This window comes from Aquarana catesbeiana, linkage group LG02, assembly GCF_042186555.1.
Source record: "Aquarana catesbeiana isolate 2022-GZ linkage group LG02, ASM4218655v1, whole genome shotgun sequence".
Taxonomy (NCBI): Eukaryota; Metazoa; Chordata; class Amphibia; order Anura; family Ranidae; genus Aquarana; species Aquarana catesbeiana.
Window position 1 is genome coordinate 546,059,139 of NC_133325.1, and position 21,865 is coordinate 546,081,003.

At 42.2% G+C, this 21,865-nt stretch overlaps 1 protein-coding gene across 3 annotated transcripts in view; it reads left to right on the forward strand.

The window, feature by feature from the left end:
• Window positions 1-21,865, forward strand: part of GNAT2 (G protein subunit alpha transducin 2) — a 171,576-nt gene that overhangs the window by 56,079 nt on the left and 93,632 nt on the right. For all 3 annotated transcript variants that reach the window (XM_073615895.1, XM_073615897.1, XM_073615896.1), the window contains exons 2-4: window positions 12,586-12,628; window positions 12,731-12,872; window positions 20,735-20,892. In XM_073615895.1, the coding sequence (XP_073471996.1) occupies window positions 12,586-12,628; window positions 12,731-12,872; window positions 20,735-20,892 (343 nt within the window). The remainder of the gene's footprint in view (window positions 1-12,585; window positions 12,629-12,730; window positions 12,873-20,734; window positions 20,893-21,865) is intronic.

Below are 21,865 nucleotides of genomic sequence, written 5' to 3' on the forward strand. Positions count from 1 at the left end.
GGAATTCTGATGCTGACAATAAACCATTTTTTTTTCTCTTTCTTTAGCATTTAATTAGGTCAAGAATCTGGTTGAGATATCTTTACTTAAAGTGGTTGTAAACCCTTATGTATACCTAGTGAAATGACTGGCCTCAGGTGATACACAGAGATGAAACAAATCCTCCTACATAAATTGAACCTGTTTATCTGCAGTCTTCTCTCCTCTACAGCTATTCAAAGTTCAGAATTTACAAAGCTTGTCTAAACTGTCAAAAAAAGGGGCGGAAAGCTGAATTTACACTCTGCAGAGCTCTGTGAGGAGAGCTCTGAGAGTTGATTGGAGGGAAAGGACACAACCCCTTCACACAGCACACAGGAACAAAGCTGAGGCTGTCAATCACCTGAAGCTCCCTCCCCATCACCTTTTTTCTTTTGGTGTCAGGAAAACTATAAAGAGATAGGCTTTGGATCTCACTTCCACAATCGGTGGTGTCAGGGGGAAGTATTGATAGTTTAAAAAAACTCCTAGATGGGCATCTTAGTGAGCACATTATACAGGGATATAGAAAAATTGATTGCTTAATTGCGTGTTGACTTATACCTTCATTTTGTATAGTTGCAGTATGTAGCTTGTATGATTAAGCTCTCTAGTGTCGTGAAACGCATCAATAGTCTTCCCTGAGGTTTTCCGTGATGTGTTTTTTTTATATATTGCTTTTAAAAGTTTGAATAAAGAAGATGCCTTTTATATGATATTGGTGTGCAGTCATCCAAGTTTTCCTCTATGCAAAGAGAGAGCAAACTTCTGCTCGAATCGCCAGTCCCCCACAAACTAGCATTGTGTGCAGGATGGAGAGGACATGGTAGCTGACTGTGTGCAGGATGGAGATTACATGGTAGATGATTGTGTGCATAGATAGAGATGACATGGTAGATGACTGTGTGCAGGATGGAGATGACATGGAGAGGACTGTGTGCAGGAGTCCTCTGGCTCTGACAGGGTTGGTTTGCCTGCTCAGGCTGGCCTTCACTGACTGCACCGTCTGTCACAGTCAGCTCCGGGTGACCGCTCAGACACAGGCTGGCTCTGGCGTCCCCCACACTCACTCCGGATCACTCTTCTCTGGCTGGGCTCTCTCCGCTCGGCTCTGTGTCTCAGTGACAGTCTGGCTGTGCTCCTCCTTGCTCTGGTCAGGTCCTCAGCAGCCACTCTTCACACTCCAGCCTGTGTGGGTCCGCTGTTCGGACAGCAAAGCTGCACCCTCCTCTAACACGCCACGTGTTCCCGCAACTTATCGGCTTAAGGCGGGCTGACTCCCCTCAGGTAGCCACAGCCCTTATTGGTGAAGCTACACTCACCAGTAGGGATGAGCTTTGGGTTCAGGCTGAAGTATAATTCTTTCTGAACTTTGCCTGTTCGGTGTTCAGTTGACAGGCAAACTAAATGGAGGGATTCCCCACCAAGCTGAACATCCAGCTACAGCAGGAAGTGATAGAGTTAGCAGAGGTTTACCACTGCTAAATGTGACAGTTTTCTGCTAAGGCTGGTTGTTGGGGAGCCAGTAACCGCCAGATTCCTGACCAGATTCCCGGTTGTCAGCTAAATGCAGACAGAGGGGCATCACTGACCAAATATGGCCAATATTTTCTTCTTTGGCTGGTCAGTGGCTGTTTTTTATCAGGATTGACAAGGATTTGCATCACTAGACAATGTGATTGACAATAGATTTACATTGTTGGACATTTTTTTTAAATGATGGGTTTTTTAAAAATAAAGTTCTAAGTGTGTGGTGTGTTTACATATTTTTTTGTGAAGTTATGGGAACTATACTCCCTGTACTCATTCACATAGGGGATGCTGGTATCTGGAGGACCCCTATTTTTAAAGGGGACTTCCAGATTTCAATAATCCCCCACCCAAAGACCAGGTGTGTGGGAGAGAAGGCCCTTGTCCTAATCAATAAAGAGACAAGGTGCTTTGCCCCCCCGCTTTTTCATTTTTTTGCATGAGGTTCCCATCTAAATTTCATAACAGAAAATCATCAAGAATAAGAGTTCTGGCATGAATTTGGGGGGGGGGGGGACATTTTTTTCTTTTGTCATTTTTGTTGTAGGATGTACTACAGCAAAAGTGAGAGAAAAAAAAAAACATCTGCAGGTAATTTACACTTCTGTGCCAGCTTCTGTTTTCTAAAAAATGGCCTGGGGCTCCTCCAAAGGTCCACCAAAATCTATACCATACCCCTACGTATTTTTTTTTTTCTTTAAATACAGAGCAAACCAGTCTTGCAGGAAATGTCATTTACCAGCAATTTAAAAGGCATTTTTAATTCTTTCATAATATGTCAGTTTTGTTGTGTACACCCTACAAGGATACAATTTCACAGGCAAGTTTCAGAGCATCCCCCAAGAATGCTATATAAATTGGGCATTTGTAAGGTTTCAGTTTAAGAATTATTTAAATTGCTACTCCCCACCAAAAGGTATTTTGTTAAATTGGAACTTCACTCTCCTAACCAATATTGATTATTTTTAATCCTCATTCTGCAAGCTTTAGTAAATAGATAGGAAAGTACATCATATTTACTTGCTTTTTTTTTACATTTCTTCAGTAACTTCTTGCCTAGGCAAATTATGTCATACATCCCAGGAGTCTTCAGGAGGGGAGGAGAAGAGGAGGGGTTTTCTCAGCTAAGCACATTCTCCTGCATGCATGCTTGACTTAAGGGCAGATTGATTCCTGGAAGTAAATGCTACATAAATCATTTGCCTTTACTCAAGTTGGCCACAGGCAGAAATGCTAGGGAGTGTTTTTCAAAGTTATTTCTCAACAAAATAAAGCATGTAGACATAGATGGATGGGTGAATTTGCTTTGAATATTAAAAATGAATTAAATAGTGTTTTGGTTTGTGCTGCTCAGATACAGTGAAGATCTGCTTTAAAAAATGTTTGTATTAGTACGTGTCCACAAGAGCATTGTACAGCCCCCCCCCCCCATGGCATTTGTTTGACAATTCTTTGCCTATTAACCCTGAAAATTGTCAGAACTGAATTTAAAGTATCTCTATGCTACCCTCTTGGGTGGTACCTTCACTGCAGTAATCTGATGAGGTTTTACTTCTCTTGCTCTGTCTCTAATGCTGCTTGACCAGGGACTATAGCACTAAGTACCCTGGTGGCAACCAAGTACCAGTACCCCAACTGCCTTAAGGGAACAGTTGCTATTATAGGCAAAGCTGCACTCGCCAGCTATAGTCCCCAGCCATCAGTGCTGGAGCGAGCACTATTGTTACTACTACAAAAATTACAAGCAGGTTATCCTACCAGCCAAAGTGCAAGTGTTTTTATATGCTTCTACACAAACTATATCTAATGTGGTAGTGACATTAGATTGTAAGTTCCTTCTTTAATCAATAAGAATTATGTTGGCACTATATAAATTAATATAAAAAGTTTTGCATGCAATATTAATGATTTTATCCCATAGATCAGGGATATGCAATTAGCGGACCTCCAGCTGTTGCAAAACTACAAGTCTCATCATGCCTCTGCCTCTGGGTTTCATGCTTCTGGCTGTCAGAGTCTTGCTATGCCTCATGGTAGTTCTGCAACAGCTGGAGGTCCGCTAATTGCATATCTCTGCCTAGATAATGGGGTAAGGAAGAGCTAAAGTGCATGCAGGGATGTGCCATGGCAGGGGCTTCTACTGCCTTTGCATTTCCCTGCTGTCCCCTGCACTATGCATGACTGAGCTGTTAAACTGAGAGTTCAGTCTTGTAGATTACACTTGGACATCTTGGCTCTCTCTATGTAATCAGCAGAGCTTTGCTGTTAGTGAGCAGCCCTGAGCACTCCTGATATTTAGAGCAGAGAACAGCTGTTAAAGTGACACTGCATTACAGTGGGTGGGAGTATCATTCTCCCATTGTAGGGCATGATTAATTTAGAACAGGACAGACCAGTCTGACTCTACATTCATTTATACATTAAATCTATTGCTGTAGCCTCAATTAAATTGCTGTTATCTGTAAGGCCGGGTTCACACTGGTACAACAAACGCTCCGACATTGAGAGCTCATGTCGCATGACGTTTGAAAATTAATGTTTCCCTATAGGAGCCGTCTTAACTGGTCCAACACAAGTCGGTTCGACTTTGAAAATGCTCCCTGCACTACTTTGATACTACTTCAGACAATTGATTATCACTGAAGTCGAATCAAAGTCGGATCGCCGTCTTAACTGACCCGACTTTGGTATGCGACTTGTGCTCTGAGGATCTTGAAGGGGAACTCCATGCCAAATAAAAAAAAAAAAAAGCGGAATTGGCTTGCCCTCCAAGAGCATACCAGGCCCTTCGGTCTGGTATGGATTTTCAGGGGAACCCCCACGCCGAAAAAAACGGCATTGGTCCCCCCAAAATCCATACTAGTCCCTTATCCAAGCACAGCCTGGCAGGTCGGGAAAGCACCTGCCCCCCCCCTAAAGCGTACCAGGCCGCATGCCCTCAACATGGGAAGGTGGGTGCCTTGGGTCAGGGGGGCCCTGCACCCCCACCCCAAAGCACTTTGTCCCCATGTTGATGAGGACAAGAGCCTCTTCCCGACAACCCTAGTCGTTGGTTGTTGGGATCTGCAGGCGGGGGGCTTATCGGAATCTGGAAGCCCCCTTTAACAAGGGGGCCCCCAGATCCTGGCACCCCACCCTATGTGAATGAGTATGGGGTACATTGTACCCCTACCCATTCAGCTAAAAAAAAAAATGTCAAAAATAAAACACATTACACATATTTTAAAAGTAATTTATTAAGGCAGCTCCGTCGTCTCTTCCAATCTCTTTTTCCAGAGAGGGCTAGAAGACATCAGCAAAGAGGAGGAGAACTGGCAGAGGCAGAAGACGTCAGCGGAGGAGGCAGAAGACCTGGAGAGGGGAGAAGATATCGGAAGAGACAACGGAGCTGCCTTAATTAATTATTTAAAAAAATATGTGTAATGTGTTTTATTTATTTATTTATTTTAGGTGACTGGGTAGGGGTACAATGTACACCATACTCATTCACATAGGGTGGGGGGCCGGGATCTGGGGGCCCCCTTGTTAAAGGGGGCTTCCAGATTCCGATAAGCCCCCTGCCCACAGACCCCAACAACCAACGGCCAGGGTTGTCGGGAAGAGGTCCTTGTCCTCATCAACATGGGGACAAGGTGCTTTGGGGTGGGGGGCGCAGGGTCCCCCTGGGCCAAAGCACCCCCCCATGTTGAGGGCATGCGGCCTGGTACGGCGCTCACTCGTCCCCACCCCCTTTACTGCCCTGCCCTGCTGTGTGCTCGGATAAGGGTCTGGTATGGATTTCGGGGGGACCCCAACACCGTTTTTTCGGGGTGGGGGTTCCCATGAAAATCCATACCAGACCGAAGGGCCTGGTATGCTCCCGAGGGGGAACCCATGGCGGGTTTTTTTTTACATTGTGCATGGAGTTCCTCCTAAAGATTCTTACCAGACGCAGTGCCTAGTATAGTTGGGGATCAAAGTCGGATCCCTGTTCATTGAAGTCGTGATGCATGTCTGACTTCAAGTCGCGGGACAAAGTCGGATCCAAAGTGGTACGACTGTTGTACCAGTGTGAACCCAGCCTCAAGTGTTTCTTTTTATGCCTTTCTTCTTCGGGCTTTATTTCCTGATTATATACAGTATATTTATATTTTTCACCATTCGCATGTAAACTTTTACATTTAAACAATGTGGTGCCTTTATAATAAATGATTTGTTACTTTAAACTTTGGGTATGATAAAGTTAATGGAAACATGCTCATTATGACAAAACACACTGGTTATTGTATGTTGCAACACCTCCCCCATCCAATTTGGTTTTCCATCAACAAAAAAGTAACCATATAGTAAATTAAAGGACAAATTCCCTGCCCTTCTGCCTTTGTGCGCTGCTCTTAGGGGCTGTCAGCAGATTATTAACTGACAGCCTAAGGCTGGCCATACACTATACACTTTTCTTATTCAATTTCCTTTAGATTTAAATTCAACTATGTAGTACAAGGGTTTAGGTTTGACCTCCATATTATATGGTTTTGGTAAATCTAAAGGAAAGTTGAACAAGAAAATTGTATAGTGCATGGCCAGCCTCAGTCCGAGCTCTGCTAAAGAAGTGAGAGGTGAAGTGTGGAAAGGAAATGCAGACAAATGTAGGTTAATCTAATTCAGTTTTACATAAATAAAACTTTTCCATTTTTTTTAGCAGTACTTTTTTATTGCATTTAAGGAATATGAGAGCAAAAAAAGTAACAATAATATGAACAGAAAAAGAGACACATCAATTACCCATTTGCATCATATTGCATTGCACATTTTCGAGTGTCGAGGTGCGTTTGGCAGCCCTTTCAAACTGAATAGGATGCAATGCACCTCAATGCATGAAAATGTAGTGTTTGCTGCAAGCTATTTTTGCATTATGGTATGTTACAATGCACACAGCATGTTGCAGTGCAGGTGTGTTGTTGAGGTGCATTGGGGTGCCATTCAAAATGAATGGCACTGCAATGCACCAAAGAACGCACAGTACTTTACCATTGTTGCTGTGGTGTGTGCCTTTTTACATGTGTTACTGCAACTTGTTTGTGTAAGTGGGCCACAATTTATTTTTAAAACTGCTTTCTGCGTTATTTTGAATAATCCAAAAAAAAATCCATCATTTTCTTAACTATGAATCAAAAGGAAGTGCCGCTCACAAAGCTTCCAAACCCTGAGAAAACCGCTCCCGCCTTATTGTGAACTTGATCCAGGTGCTGGCTCCGCCAAAGTTAAGTGAGATGAAAAAGTTCCTGGACTGCCGCGCTCTGAAGAAAAACATCTTTATTGTAGAACGTAAAAATTCCAAAATACAGACACATAAATGGAGACAAGACAGGTACAATCGCTAACACATTTCACTTCATTGGATACTTACTCATAGCTATGAGTGAGCATCCAATGATGTGAAACGTGTTAGCGATTGTACCTGTCTTGTCTCCATTTATGTGTCTGTATTTTGGATTTTTTACGTTCTACAATAAAGATGTTTTTCTTCAGAGTGCGGCAGTCCAGGAACTTTTTTATCTCCATTTTCTTAACTAGTTAAGTTCCAAGTACTGTTTTTGAAGCAGAACTCCAGGCAGGAGTTAATTTAATCGGTAGTGTGAAGAAAACTTAAGTGTCATGGGGTGTAAACCACTTTAAGTATCGTTGTATTTTATGTTTTAAATCATATCATTTTTATTTATTTAATCATAAATAAACTGAACAAATTTACAAAAACAACAAATGAAAAAAGACAATTTAGAACAGCTTGTCATATTACTATTTGTTGACACACTTAAGAACTAGTTCCGGTCAGCTCTGTATATTGTTTTAAAAAAGAGCTGGATACATTCCTAAATGCACAAAATCTAAACTAGATACTAACATTTACAGTATAGGTAATAACACCGGGGCTAGTTGATCCAGGGAATATCCGATTGCCTCCTGGGGGATCAGGAAGGAATATTTTCTCTCCACTGGAGCAAATTAGATCATGCTTAATTGGGTTTTCACGCGTTCCTCTGGATCGACTGTAGGAATACGATTGTGTATATGGGGGTTTTCTATTTGTTTGTTTTTAACTAGATGGACTTGTATCTTTTTTGCAACCTGACTAACTATGTAACTTAGATTGTCACTTCAGATAGGATAGTTTCTACATCAGGTCAGTGAGTTTTAAAAGGGGTCTAAAAGGGAAAAACAGGAGAGAATAAAAAAACATGTTTAACTGTTAATCAAGTTAACTCACAAGCAGAATGTACCAAAGTTTTCTGAGATGAGTAAACCAATTTCCATTAAAAAATGCCTTATAAATATAGGTAAAAGGACCCTGACAAGTTATAGTTTACTTTGCATAGAAGGAACAGTTTTATCAGGGCAAATATTGTTGGGGCCCACTCTACTGCAGAAGTAATTTATAGATCAATGACATAGGTGCCAAACCTGGCACCGACAGCCATGGGCCCCAGAGCCAATCACATGTTTAAGGGTTTCCCCTGTGTTGAAATACCATTTTTTTCCTAAAGCAGGGTGTGATTTAATTCCTTGTATGTAGGTGTGTTAGGAGCTATGTTTTTCAGCTATCACTTTTCTAGACAGAAACAATAATCTAGTAATAGGGATGCATTTTGTGGGAGGGATCACTAGGAAGCCTAATAAATAAGTGGGTGAATGGAATATAAAACTGGTACATTCTAGTAACTGTATGGACAACCACATCCCAATAGCAAAATAATTTATAATAAAGAGATCCATCCTGCTACCGTATATGTACTGGAGCCGGTCGGGAAGTGTTTAAGAATCTGATGAAAGCTATGGATCCTCTCCCCAGAAATATTCACATAAACATAACTTGGCATGCAATGAATATATGTACTTTATTTTATTGAAATTTGATTGCCTCATAGATATATGACTTAAACAATAAAAAAAATGGTGGTGTCTGCGTTGTGTAAAAGGAAGTGATATGTAATATACCAAATAAAATCCTTTTAGGGCATGAGTCCTAATAAAAAGGAAAAAATGAACACAATGCGAAATTAAATACAAGTAAAATGAACATCAATCCTGTAAAAATGTGATAAATTCTGATTAAAAATGTGTATAAATAAACACGTGATGAATCCTTTTTGAAGCAATATAAGTCTATGAATAAAGACACGTGACTGGATAAAACAACTTGATCAGCTGGTGAAAAAATGATGGTGTGTGTAGTGCCAGTTGATATCTCCAACAAAAAATCAATGTGAATTGTAAATGATAAGTCCCTCCACCAATATAGCAGAAGTGCTGCAAAGACGCAAAAACTTCAGTGATAACACCTGTGGTTGTGCAAGCAGCTCACCTTACTGCCATAAGGTATACAGCATAATTCGGTCACAGATGTTACATGGAATGGCAGATGCAAGACATAACAATCCCCTCAAGGCTGTGTTTGATTGCTTGAATGGTCTCAATGCCAGGTTTAAAGCATATGAAGAAACACAAACATAAGGTTCATAGCATAATTCCGCAAGGTAAATGGAAGGGAATGGGACAGAAGCAGATCCACAAGTGATACACTCACTTATTTAAAATAAGAGCGTATGCATCAATCCATCAACGCTGAGTTCGTAAGCCCCCGTATATGGTCCTCGGTCTGCTCTTGCTCCAAATTGCTTCCAATAAGGCTCAGTAGATGGTGTTTTAAAATATAAACAGAGAAGTGCCCACAGCGTAATCCCGTTTTTAAAACAAATTTATTTGTAATATAAACCATAGAAACGCACATTTAAAAATGACACGGATAATGCAGCAAACCACGAGCGTCGAGCTTGTTTCCTACAGTCAGATTGTGACAGAACCCAGTGCTCCAATCCCAACGCGTATCGTCACACCACGTGACACCATGTGACTTCATTATCCCTCCAAAGGGATGAAGCTGGACGACCAAGGAGATCCCAGGGGAGGACCCGTCATGGAAGGATCACACAGCGTGCTGGTCTGGAGAGGGGCCTGGTGACTCGGTTGGAGGACGTATCCTAAAATAACTATACAGCATAGTGTTGCCAGGTTGGCTTAAAGGTTCAAGCACTGTGACTGATGTTCATTGCAGAAAAACCAATACATCCTGTGGCAGAGGATCGTACCGGTTTATCCCAAACAAGTCTGTGGCAGAGACTTTTGTTTGTGCTACGTACTGGCTGCTAGGCAAGTGAGAGAGGCCTATCCAGGTGAGCAAAGATTTTGTCCCACGAGGGGAGCGCATTCTATTATAATATCCAAATTCTACCAGGACATTTGTCAAGAATCTTAAAAGAAGTTATTTGAGTTTCTTCTGCAGTTTCTCTTCTGCCTCTTTCCTGCTATTTCCTTAGTAAATTGTTCAATAAAGCACTGAAAATGTACTCAAGTGTTGGTGCGTATATCGTCCAGAGGTAAACTCAACGGAACCCCTAGACCCGGTGCCGGTAAAACAGAGGGAAGGAGAGTGAAGGTAACAAGCCCGCTTAAACCAGCAGCTCCACCGAGAGTTAGTGCTACACTTATATTGCTTCAAAAAGGATTCATCACTATTGTTCATCACGTGTTTATTTATACACATTTTTAATCAGGATTTATCACATTTTTACAGGATTGATGTTCATTTTACTTATTTCACTTGTATTTAATTTCACATTGTGTTCATTTTGTCCTTTTTATTAGGACTCATGCACAGCTCCCGCTGTGTGACGCTTCTCCTCTTCTGAAGGTGACCCCCCCTCTGACGCACGGGGACTTGACGGGACTTCCCTGTGGCTTTCCCCGTGACGTCAGAGGGGGGCGGGGTCACCCGTTACGTAAAGGAAGATGCCGGACGAGAACACCGGAGGAAGAAGAAGATGGAGGAAGAAACCGAAGGAAGAGAGAAGATAGAAGAAAGAAGAAATAAGAAAGAAGATAGAAGAAAGAAGAAGCATTTAAATAAAGGAATTGTCAAAAACTGTCTCTTGTCATTTTTAACATTTTTGACAGTTTTTTAGTGAAATGGTAGGGGTACTTTTGTACCCCCTTACCATTTCACACAGGGGGGAGGGCCGGGATCTGGGGGTCCCCTTGTTAAAGGGGGCTTCCAGATTCCGATAAGCCCCCCGCCCGCAGACCTCCACAACCACCGCCAGGGTTGTGGGGATGAGGCCCTTGTCCTCATCAACATGGGGACAAGGTGTTTTGGGGGGCTACCCCAAAGCACCCTCCCAATGTTGAGGGCATGTGGCCTGGTACGGTTCAAGAGGGGGGGGGCGCTCTCTCATCCCCCCTCTTTTCCTGCGGCCTGCCAGGTTGCGTGCTTGGATAAGGGTCTGGTATGGATTTTTGGGGGGACTGCACGCCGTTTTTTTTATCTTGGCGCAGGGTTTCCCTTAAAATCTATACCAGACCTGAGGGGGTCTGGTATAGATTTTGAGGGGGACCCCACGCCATTTTTTTTTTTGGCCGGGGTTCTCCCCCTTGATGTATTTAAATGTTTCAATCATGTCTCCCCCTTTCCCTTATTTTCCTCCAGACTGTACATATTAAGTTCCTGAAGTCGCTCTCAATATGTTTTATCCCCCAGACCTTTCACCCTTTTTGTTACCCATCTGTGGACTCTTATCAATATCTTTTTGTAAGAGAGGTCTCCAGAACTGGACACAGTATTCTAAATGAGGTCTCACTAAAAGATCTATATCAAAAGTAATGGCCACTCATTACAAAAATTAAATACAATCATCTTGTGCAAATTCAACAAAGCAATTCTGCTCAAATCTACTGTTACTACTAGAAAATGAAAATTAACACTTGCTATTATGGAGTGGCATACGATGGCGGTTGTGCAGAGAAAGATGGTATAAATTTAAATGGTTAACATGGGCCAACAATGAGCCAAGAAACACTTAGTGGTCAGCACTTTAAGTAGTAGCAGGGTGCATTTTTTAACCACTTCAGTACTGGGCACTTTCACCCCTTCCCTGCCCAGGCCAGTTTTCAGATTTCAGTACTGTCACCTTTTGAATGACAATAGCGCGGCCATGCAACACTGTACCCATATGAAATTTTTATAATTTTTTTCACACAAATAAGGCTTTTTGTTTGGTGGTATTTATTTACCACTTGTTTTTTTATTTTTTGCTAAACAAATGCAAATGTTTTTCTATTAAAAATTTTACAAATAAGTTATTTTTCTTCTTCACTGATGAGGCTGCACGATGAGGCTGTACTGATCGGCACTAATAGGCGGCATTGATAGGCAGCACTGATAACCAACACCGATGGGGCTGCACTGAATATTAGTGTAAACAATATACTTGCTGTGCCATGTCAGACTTGCCGGTTATCGACTCTCTTTTCCTCACACAGAGATAGCATGTGATGCAAGGAATGCCGATAACCAGCAAGTCTGTTTACATGTGACCAGCTGTGATTGGACACAGCTGTTAACATGGTAAAGGGCAGCTGTGATTGGTTCTTTACCACGATCAGCTGTGTCCAAAGGACACAGCGGTCACAGAGCGTGCCAATGCGTGCCCCAGGGGACGTGCGGGAGCCATGCACATGGGAGGATGTCCATTAAACGGTTCATTTCGCTCAATGGGAAACCATTGTTTGGGACAAAAGGAGGGGGGGTTATGTAGTGAATGTAAATGTTATTTTTTTATCTGACCCTCATGGGCTCCCCTGAAATCCATCCATAGACCACTTAGGAGTCCATGGATCCCAGGTTAAGAACCCCTGCTCTAGATGCATACAATTTTATTTATTTTTTCAATAACAATTTTTATTGAATTTTTTCAGTTAAAATAAAGAAAACATAAGAAGATACATGCGCTTTGCTTGAGTTAAACAGTTGATGCATATAATTCATATAATTTAATTGGCTTTTCAGGAATGCCCATAGAAGCCCAAAAACGTGTGCTTTTTTATACAACCACTGATGGCTTATTCTAGGAGGATGGAACTTAGGTCAACCCTTCTGCCTCCCTAAAGGGTTATAAATAGCATTGCTAGCATGTGAAATAATAACACCCATTACTGGTCTTTTTGCAGGTGCTGGGGAGTCTGGAAAGAGTACAATTGTCAAGCAGATGAAGTAAGTAAACTCAAATGTAACTACATTGCACCATCAGTGAAGTAACATTCATTGTTTTTAAGGTATTCATACTTTTTTTCGATGTTATTTTTGTTTTGTAAGGATTATACATCAAGATGGGTACACGGAGGAAGAATGTTTGGAGTTCAAAGCAATTATCTATGGCAATGTGCTTCAGTCAATCCTAGCCATAATACGTGCAATGACCACTCTTGGTATTGACTACAGTGACTCAAGTAAAGCGGTTAGTGTGATCTATAAAATACTTTAATGTGGCCAACAACGAAGCTTACCTTGAATATGGAATCTAAATAGGATGTACTTGAATTAATATACATAACTGTATGCTTCATGTAGAAGTTGAAAGGGATTTCTCATTTATAAGTGTGAACTTTCGGTCCATTTTGGAAATTGCTTTACCTGTGCTACATCTGCTGGTTTTCAAATACAAAAAATTGTTTTCAGGTAATTCCAAAATAGTGTTAATTCACAAAGTACAATAGTTTTTATCTGTGTTTATTATTTTCATGATAGTATTTGCATCAAATGTTTAACAAAAATTGCATTTGTGTAAAATAGTAATTTTTCCATTTTATAAAAATTAATCTCAGGCATGGTATATTTTTACATAGTTACATTGGTCCAGCTTGGACCAATGTAACTATTGTAAGATTAAACTCAAGCGATAGGTGCATTTACAATGAGTTGCACCAGTCCACAACTTTAATCTAAGAGCATGGCAGCCCACTTTTCTTTAAAAGCAAATCAAAATTCATACAGATAGCTCTTTCCACGTAGGAGGTTCTCCCCTTTACTGCAAAGACATAACATTCAGCCTCCTGACATTCTTGTGGCAGCTTTGCACCTCCAAGTACCTCTTCCCGACCATCAAAAACATCCCAGTGGTATGCGCAGACTCTGGACTTTAGCTCTGCGTCTTTCCTAGCAGCTCCTTAGCTGCACTTGTTCCTTCTGGACTCTCTACAGCCTCCTGGCTGTTCCCGTCCCACATGGACTTCCTCTCAGGCTTGGGCCTTCCCCTGTACCAACCTGACTTCGATGCACAGCAGCATCTCACATGGCTCCCCTCAGTCACACTGACCTCCCTCTGGAGGGTAGGGATCTGAGCTCAAACTCTGGCTCTATTATGAAGCCAGCAGCACCTGAACAATCAGTGTGCTTGCTTTTCTCAAACCCTGGCCTAAACCACCATTTTGCACAATAGCACAGAGTCACCCTGCTACATATCCCCCCTTATTTAGAACTGGAGGAAGGAACACATAAACCCATCACTATGGATGGGACACCTCTGTGACAGCCATTAGCTGCGTAGGCCCAACTCTTTTTCCGGTTATGTTTCCACAAGCACTTCATCTTGGCACCTCTGTGCCGACTATCAGCGACAGGAGTCCTAACCAGTCCTTTCTAAAAGGGGCACTCCACCCACATCTTTTTCTGAGTGTGCTTCCACAAGCACTTCTTCCTGAACCGTGAGCTCCCACTAATCTTTCTACTATCCCTTCTACCTTCTGGCCTTGGGATCCCACATTTTTTTATACCTATCCCAGACTTACTTTCCCAGGACTGTAGGGGGCCTACCTCTATGGCACCTGTCGGGGACTGACCTCTCTCACTACCTGACTCAACCTTAACCAACTCTGTTTTTCCAGTTTCACTAACCCTGTATGGTTACTCTTGGCAACCAAACCATCTAGGACTGAACCTCCATTGAATTACACACATCATTTTATTGTCAGCATCACCTGAAACTCTTGTCCTATTGTTTGCTAGGACAGTGTCTGTGGATGGACCATATACAGGCCAGTGGTTACTCCCTATGGGACCTTCCCAACGTTTCACATCACCCCCTGTTGTCCAACACTCCATAAACAATGATTCTACTAACCGACCTTCTCCAACACATTTTTGTACACAAGTTTGTTTAACAATTTCTGTGTTCTCTGGTACTTTAATCTGCATGTCTTTTCAGGTGCTGGACAGAATTCCCACTACTGCCGCGTCTGTTCCCGGCCTCCCCTTCACATGAGGTCTAGCGGGCGAGATGGTATACGTACCATGTACCAAGCACTGCTCAACCGCACCTTGGACTGCACCAGCAAGAATGCATCCCATCACAACATTAGACAGACAGAGAGACTTCTAACATGTCTGTCATTTCTGATGTCTCTAGCAGTTCTCCCAAACACCTTCCGCACAAAACAGCCGCTGGAAGCACTCTCCCCAAAAACCGTGAGACCACTTTCCATACAATTAACCAGCATTGCAGTAAGTGTAATGTCGCCTGTAACACCTGTCTCCACTGATTCCATGCAGTACCAGGTCGCCCACTTTTGGTGAATACACGCAGGTGTACAGCGAAAGGGTTTTCACCAATTCCAACATTTCCCATAACATCTCAGTTGCTTCTAAACATCCCACATCTAAACACAGAATTTTAGGGACTTTTCCCTTTTTAGTGACATGGAGGGGCTCATTTGCTAAGGCTCAAGAGGCTGTTTTGCTGTGGACAAAACCTCTGCCATGTACGTGCACTTATCCGGTTCTTCTGACTGGAGGGGGTTAGCTTCTGCAGCAGCCTACACACCTGTGACTACAGGCTTTGCAGATTCTCCATTTGCCACAGCAGCAATATTGTCCACCTCACTATTACCTTCAGAAATTTCATTCCACCACACTAATACCTTTATGGCCAGACTATCCTGTCTGTGCTCCAGTCACCAGCGCTGAGTAGCACTTCTCCGTCTGCCCAAGGAGACACAGGTGGACAGAGGGGCTCAACACCATCTTACACACTGCACTTGTAAAACACTTCTCAACGTCATCATTATCAACGTTTCTGCCTTGTATAGGCTGCCTTAGCACATTAGCAGTTTGAGACTGTAGGATACTTAGTACATCACTGTTCACCTCATGTGAAACACACTCGCCAGTTGGGGCGGCCACACAGTTGTCCTGGGAAACCCTAAGCTCAGACACCATTAGCTCCTGTGTAGTCTCCAGGGACATCTCTGTTGCACCTGTTACTTTACTTTTACCACTGTGCACTGACAATGCCTCATTACCTTCATAAGACTCTGCTGTAGCAGCCTTACTCCATAATTTACCTCATAATTTTTTATCTCATTAGTAAGCAACTAATAATTTTTATCACTTGTCTTTATCAGACCTCAGTCTTGCTGCGGGTTCAGCATTAACCAGTGCTTCTACACAGCAGCAAGTCTCTCGTGACAGCGGATCCCCTCACCAGATTTGTCACCACTTCACTGGTCTTAAACACATGCTCAGTCTCTCTTACGCATGAAATAGGAACAGTCTTGCCATTCCTTTGAGTGCCTCACTTCAGGAACCATTCCTCTGCGGCACTTCCACCACTGTTATAATCTGCTGTATTCCCGAATCTGGGGCAAGTAAACACCCCGTGCCCCAACTGACCACATTCCATCCATGGAACATTTTTACTCCCATCTCTATGGGAAAGCGGAGCCACTTCTCTGCTGTAGCTCCTCTTTTCAAACAATACTTTTTTACTCGTTGCTATGGCAGACCACACTCTCTCAGGAGAACTTTTCCAACACTCTCCAACTGATTGCAAAGGCTTTAAACCATCTGTCATGACATATCAGAAACACTCCACCATGATCCACAGAGCCCATGATTGAGCTTAGCTTTGTTGCTACGGGCAACAACACCCATCTGCTCACTCCTTGCACTGAGCAATGGCTTCTTTTCCATTTTCATTTGCTCTAATGCAGCCAGGTGCCTCTAGCACCAGTCCACAGCAGATTCACGCTCTGGCAGACTCTCTGGCTTGTGTAGTACTGGCTCTGGCCAAATCCCTATCCATCCGTAATGCACTTTCTCGATTCTCAGCAAATCTTGCTTTATTTTTGCATTTTGACTGCCCCATCTCTGCAGTCAGGCACACAAAACTTTTTAACACTGTTCCTTTTAACTCTTTAAATTCCTTTTAAATGTGGTTGTGGTGCACATCTCCATGCAGACTTCTTTGTAATCACATTTCTGTTTCTGGTCTCTGAGGATCTGGAACTCTGCCATCTGTTCCCACGGCTATCCCCACCATATGTAAGATTGGGGTGATTTAATCTCAAGCGATAGGTGCGTTTACAATGAGTTGCGCCAGTCCAAAACTGTATTTTAAGGACATGGCAGCCCACTTTTATTTAAAAGCAAGTCAAGTTCATACAGATAGCTCTTCCCACACAGGGGGTTCTCACCATCATTGCAAAGACATAACATTCAGCCTCCTGGCTCTCTTGTGGCGGCTTTACTGCTCTGAGTACCCCTGCGGGGTCTTCCTGACCATCAAACATGTTTTTGTCTTCCTGACCATCAAGCACATGCCAATGGTATGCGCAGACGCTGGACTTTAGCTCTGCATCTTTCCTTGCAGCTCCCTAGCGGTTTCTTCTGGACTCTCTACAGCAGGAGTAGACAACCTTTGAGAGGTAGAGATCTACCTGGACAACATTGAAGAGATCAAAGATCACCGGGGCGCATTTTTAAAATGTAAATTTAAAGATATAAACTTAGCTTACCTTAAAAGATAGCTTCAGTGAGAAACTCTGCATTCACTTATATTCACATTTTTTTTCACGTCTGGGGAGTAATTGATCACCCTCACAAATCTGATGCCGGAGTTCATCATGAAAACAACATCTGGTACTGCAGGCTGATTTTCTTGACTTATTTCAGGCCTGGCTATCTGCTCTGATTTTTTCACAGTAGCACGAGGTAACCCTGCTACACTATGTATATATTATACCTGGCCGATTCCCCTGGAAGATGGAAATCACTAAAGTCACAATCCAGTAATTTAAGTACACTCCGCTGCACTACTCCAGTGATTTACACTTGCTTCTGGGTCACGTGATGAGTGGCAAGCCTGGCGCATTATGAACACAGGGCAGCAAAATGTTCTGCTTTTCTTGAATGGATGCAAAGCGTTCTCTAATTGGACAAGGTGGGAGGAATAACATCACTGCCCTGCCTCTCTACCTTGTCCAATCAGAGAACTTCAGTGATGTCCAGCTTCCAGGGGCATCAGCCATGTATGGTATATACATAGTTACAGTACATTGGTCCAGTCTGGACCAATGTAATTATGTAAAAAATACCATGGCTAGAATTCTTCTTTAAAGGTTAAGTTTATCTTTTGCATCATGTTACATTGTATTGCAGCACCAAAACATGAATACATTATAATATAATTAAATCAAGCAAAACACAAACAATTAAAACATTTAGTCTTGTGTTCAATCTCATATATTCAACTTAAGATATTGACTCAAAGCTAATTTATCAAGTGAGAAAAATTAATTGCATGAAAAATCTTCTAGTGTAAATCCCATCACAAAAGTAAGTGAAATAAACACTCACCAGACGATGGTGTGGACCGAGATCTAACCGATTTATAAAAACCAATATCAAGGATCTTCACCATGAGTAGCTGCGGAACCAATCTCCTATGCCCCAGAACTTGCTCCACCACAGATATCTAATCAGTCCGATCCAGAGATGGGATCACTCCATATAAGGAATCCTAACTCACCATATTGCTGGGGATGTGCTTTCCATCAAATTAACATAAACAAGGGAAGCAACCTCATGGTGTAGTATTTACAGTGCCTTGAAAAAGTATTCATACCCCTTAAAATTTTCCACATTTTGTCATGTTACAACCAAAAATGTAAATGTATTTTATTGTGATTTTATGTGATAGACCAACACAACATGGCACATAATTGTGAAGTGGAAGGAAAATGATAAATGGTTTTCAACATTTTTTTACAAATAAATATGTGAAAAGTGTGGCGTGCATTTATATTTAGCCCCCCTGAGTCAATAATTTGTAGAACCACCTTTCGCTGCAATTACAGCTGCAAGTCTTTTTGGGTATGTTTCTACCAGCATTGCACATCTAGACAGTGAAATTGTTGCCCGTTCTTCTTTGCAAAATAGCTCCAGCTCTGTCAGATTGGATGGAGAGCATCTAAATTTTTAAGTCTTGACACAGATTCTCAATTGTATTTAGGTCTGGATTTTGACTGGGCCAGTCTAACACATGAATATGCTTTGATCTAAACCATTCCATTGTAGCTTTGGCTGTATGTTTAGGACCATTGTCCTGCTGGAAGGTGAACCTCTGTCCCAGTCTCGTCTTTTGCAGACTCTAACAGGTTTCCTTTTAAGATTGCCCTGTATTTGGCTCCATCCACCTTCCCATCAACTCTGACCAGCTTCCCTGTCCCTGCTGAAGAAAAGCATTTCCACAACATGATGCTGCCACCACCATGTTTCACAGTGGGGATGGCGTTTTCAGAGTGATGTGCAGTGTAAGTTTTCGGCCACACATAGCGTTTTGCTTTCAGGCCAAAAAGTTAAATTCTGGTCTTATCTGACCAGAGCACCTTCTTCCACATGTTTGCTGTGTCCCCCACATGGCTTCTCGCAAACTACAAACGGAACTTATTATGGCTTTCTTTCAACAATGGCTTTCTTCTTGCCACTCTTCCATAAAAGCCAGATTTGTGGAGTGCACGACTAATAGTTGTTCTGTGGACAGATTTTCCCATCTGAGCTGTGGATCTTGGCAGCTCCTCCAGAATTACCAAGGGCCTCTTGGCTGCTTCTCTGATTAATGCTCTCCTTGCCCGGCCTGTAAGTTTAGGTGGATGGCCATGTCTTAGCAGGTTTGCAGTTGTGCCATACTCCTTCCGTTTTTGGATGATGAATTGAACAGTGCTTCCTGAGATGGTCAAAGCTTGGGATATTTTTTTATAACGTAATCCTGCTTTAAACTGCTCCACACCTTTTATCCCTGACCTGTCTTGTGTGTTCCTTGGCCTTCGTGGTGCTGTTTGTTCACAAAGGTTCTTTAACAAACCTCTGAGGGCTTCACAGATAAGCTGTATTTATACTGAGATTAAATTACACACAGGTGGACTCTATTTACAAATTAGGTGACTTCTGAAGGCAGTTGGTTCCACTAGATTTTAGTTAGGGGCATCAGAGTAAAGGGGGATGAATACAAATGCACGGCACACTTTTCAGATATTTATTTGTAAAAAATTAGGAAAATCATTTATAATTTTCTTTCCACTTTACAATTTTGTTCCACTTTGTGTTGGTCTATCACATAAATTCCCAATAAAATACATTTATGTTTTTGGTTGTAACATGACAAAATGTGGAAAATGTTAAGCGGTATGAATACTTTTTCAAGGCACTGTATTAAAATATACATAAAAACAAGTACTAAGATCAATAAAAACCCGGCATGAAAAACTCACATGAGCGCCGCTGATCAGCAGCATGTGATATTAGTGCAACAAGTTGCCTCCTACGTGTCCTATTGGATGAAACGCGTAGGACGTCAGTAGTAAGTAACACAGGGTGCAGGGATACATAGTAAGTACCACATAATTTATAGGTCAGTAGTAAGAAATGCAGAGTGTAATGATCCTTAGTAAATACCACAGAGTTCTAAGTAATGCAGTGTTCAAAGGACAGTAGTAACACAGAGTTCAGTGGTCAGCAGTAAATAGCGCAGAGTGCAGTGATCAGTTGTCGGAACCGCAGAATTCAAAGGTCAGTACTAATGCAGAGTTCAAAGGTTAGTAGTCAGTAATGCAGATTTTAGAGGTCGGTATCACAGTAAAAATCCCCCCTCTCTCTGTGAAAATTACCTCACAAGACCTTATATGCAGCAGGGCCCAACAAAGTGATTCAAGTCTTCCCAAATCTAGTCGCTGCTGTGTCATATGACACATCAGAGTTGAGGAGGAGCCTGGTACTTGCCTTGCCTCTCATTACACACAAAATATATCCCTCTGTGTCGTCTTAAGGCTTACCCACTATCTCTGGGTGCTGGTTCACAGTGGACCTACACCTCTGTCAAGCAGACTGAAGACTATAATATGCAGCATAATTAGGTGACAATATATTGGATGTTATTAAATTGCTGGCAAGGCAGGTCACTCATCCTGTAATACAATTTCAAATATTTTACTCGATTTGCAAAACAATTAATTATTTTTTATTTTTGTTTCTTTCTTTTTCCAACAGGATGATGGCCGTATTCTTTGCCACCTCGCTGATTCTATAGAGGAAGGCACAATGCCTCCAGAACTTGTGACTGTGATCAAGAATCTCTGGAAGGATGAGGGCGTACAGGCCTGTTTTGAAAGAGCAGCTGAATTTCAGCTCAATGACTCTGCCTCATAGTGAGTTGTACATAGGAGTATTTTGAGCTTGCAAAATGTGTTACAGATACATGTCACTGCCAGTGACACAAAGACCATATCTTTAGAAAGGGCAAATAAAAAACACTAAACATAGGGTATGGAATGGGAAACTGACTGTGGCACAAAGCAAGATGCATGGAAGTAGTGCCACACAAACTATAAATAAACAGGACAAAGTGTCACACACACAAGCTCACCAGCTATTCATTAGGCCTCAGTGGGGGGGGGGGGGGGGGGGTGGATCTCCGAAAAATCAGAATAAATTAAAGAAAATTATTTTTTGAAATTATACCCAGTGGCGGGCCGTCAATTAGTGTCAACCGGGCGCAGTCCCCTCTCTCCAGACCACCCCCTATATGGTAATGGATAGATTCATGCATAGCATGAATCTATCCATGGCTGCAGTGGCCCCCCCATTCATGCGTCCGGCCCCTTCTGGGTCACCGGCGCATGTATTACAGGGGCAGGGGATTTTTTTAAAGCACCTGATTAGAGCCATAGGCTCTAATAGGCTTCAAAATCGCGTGGGCTCGGGTTCACAACCATACATTTAATATTTTTAATAATTTTTAACTATACATACATACATACATACTCACCTCTATGCTGCAGCTTTCACTTTATGCTGCAGATTTCACGTGATACTACAGCTTTCACGTGATGCTGCAGCTGTCCCACATCAGCTCAAAGCTCGAGAACTGAGCGACCACATGACTGCTAATTGGTGTAGACATATAATGATGCACTATTTCTATTGATTCGTGATATGTGATTATAGACAATTAAATCACACATGTATGCTATGTCTAATATTAAGTGTCTCTTTAAACTGTACCACTGTGATAGCAAACCCTTTATTCACTCCCCATGAGTGGTCAAAGTACAAATTGTGCAAAATTATATAGTACTATGTGCAAATTGACTAAAGTGCAAAGTGCAAGCTCAAATACAT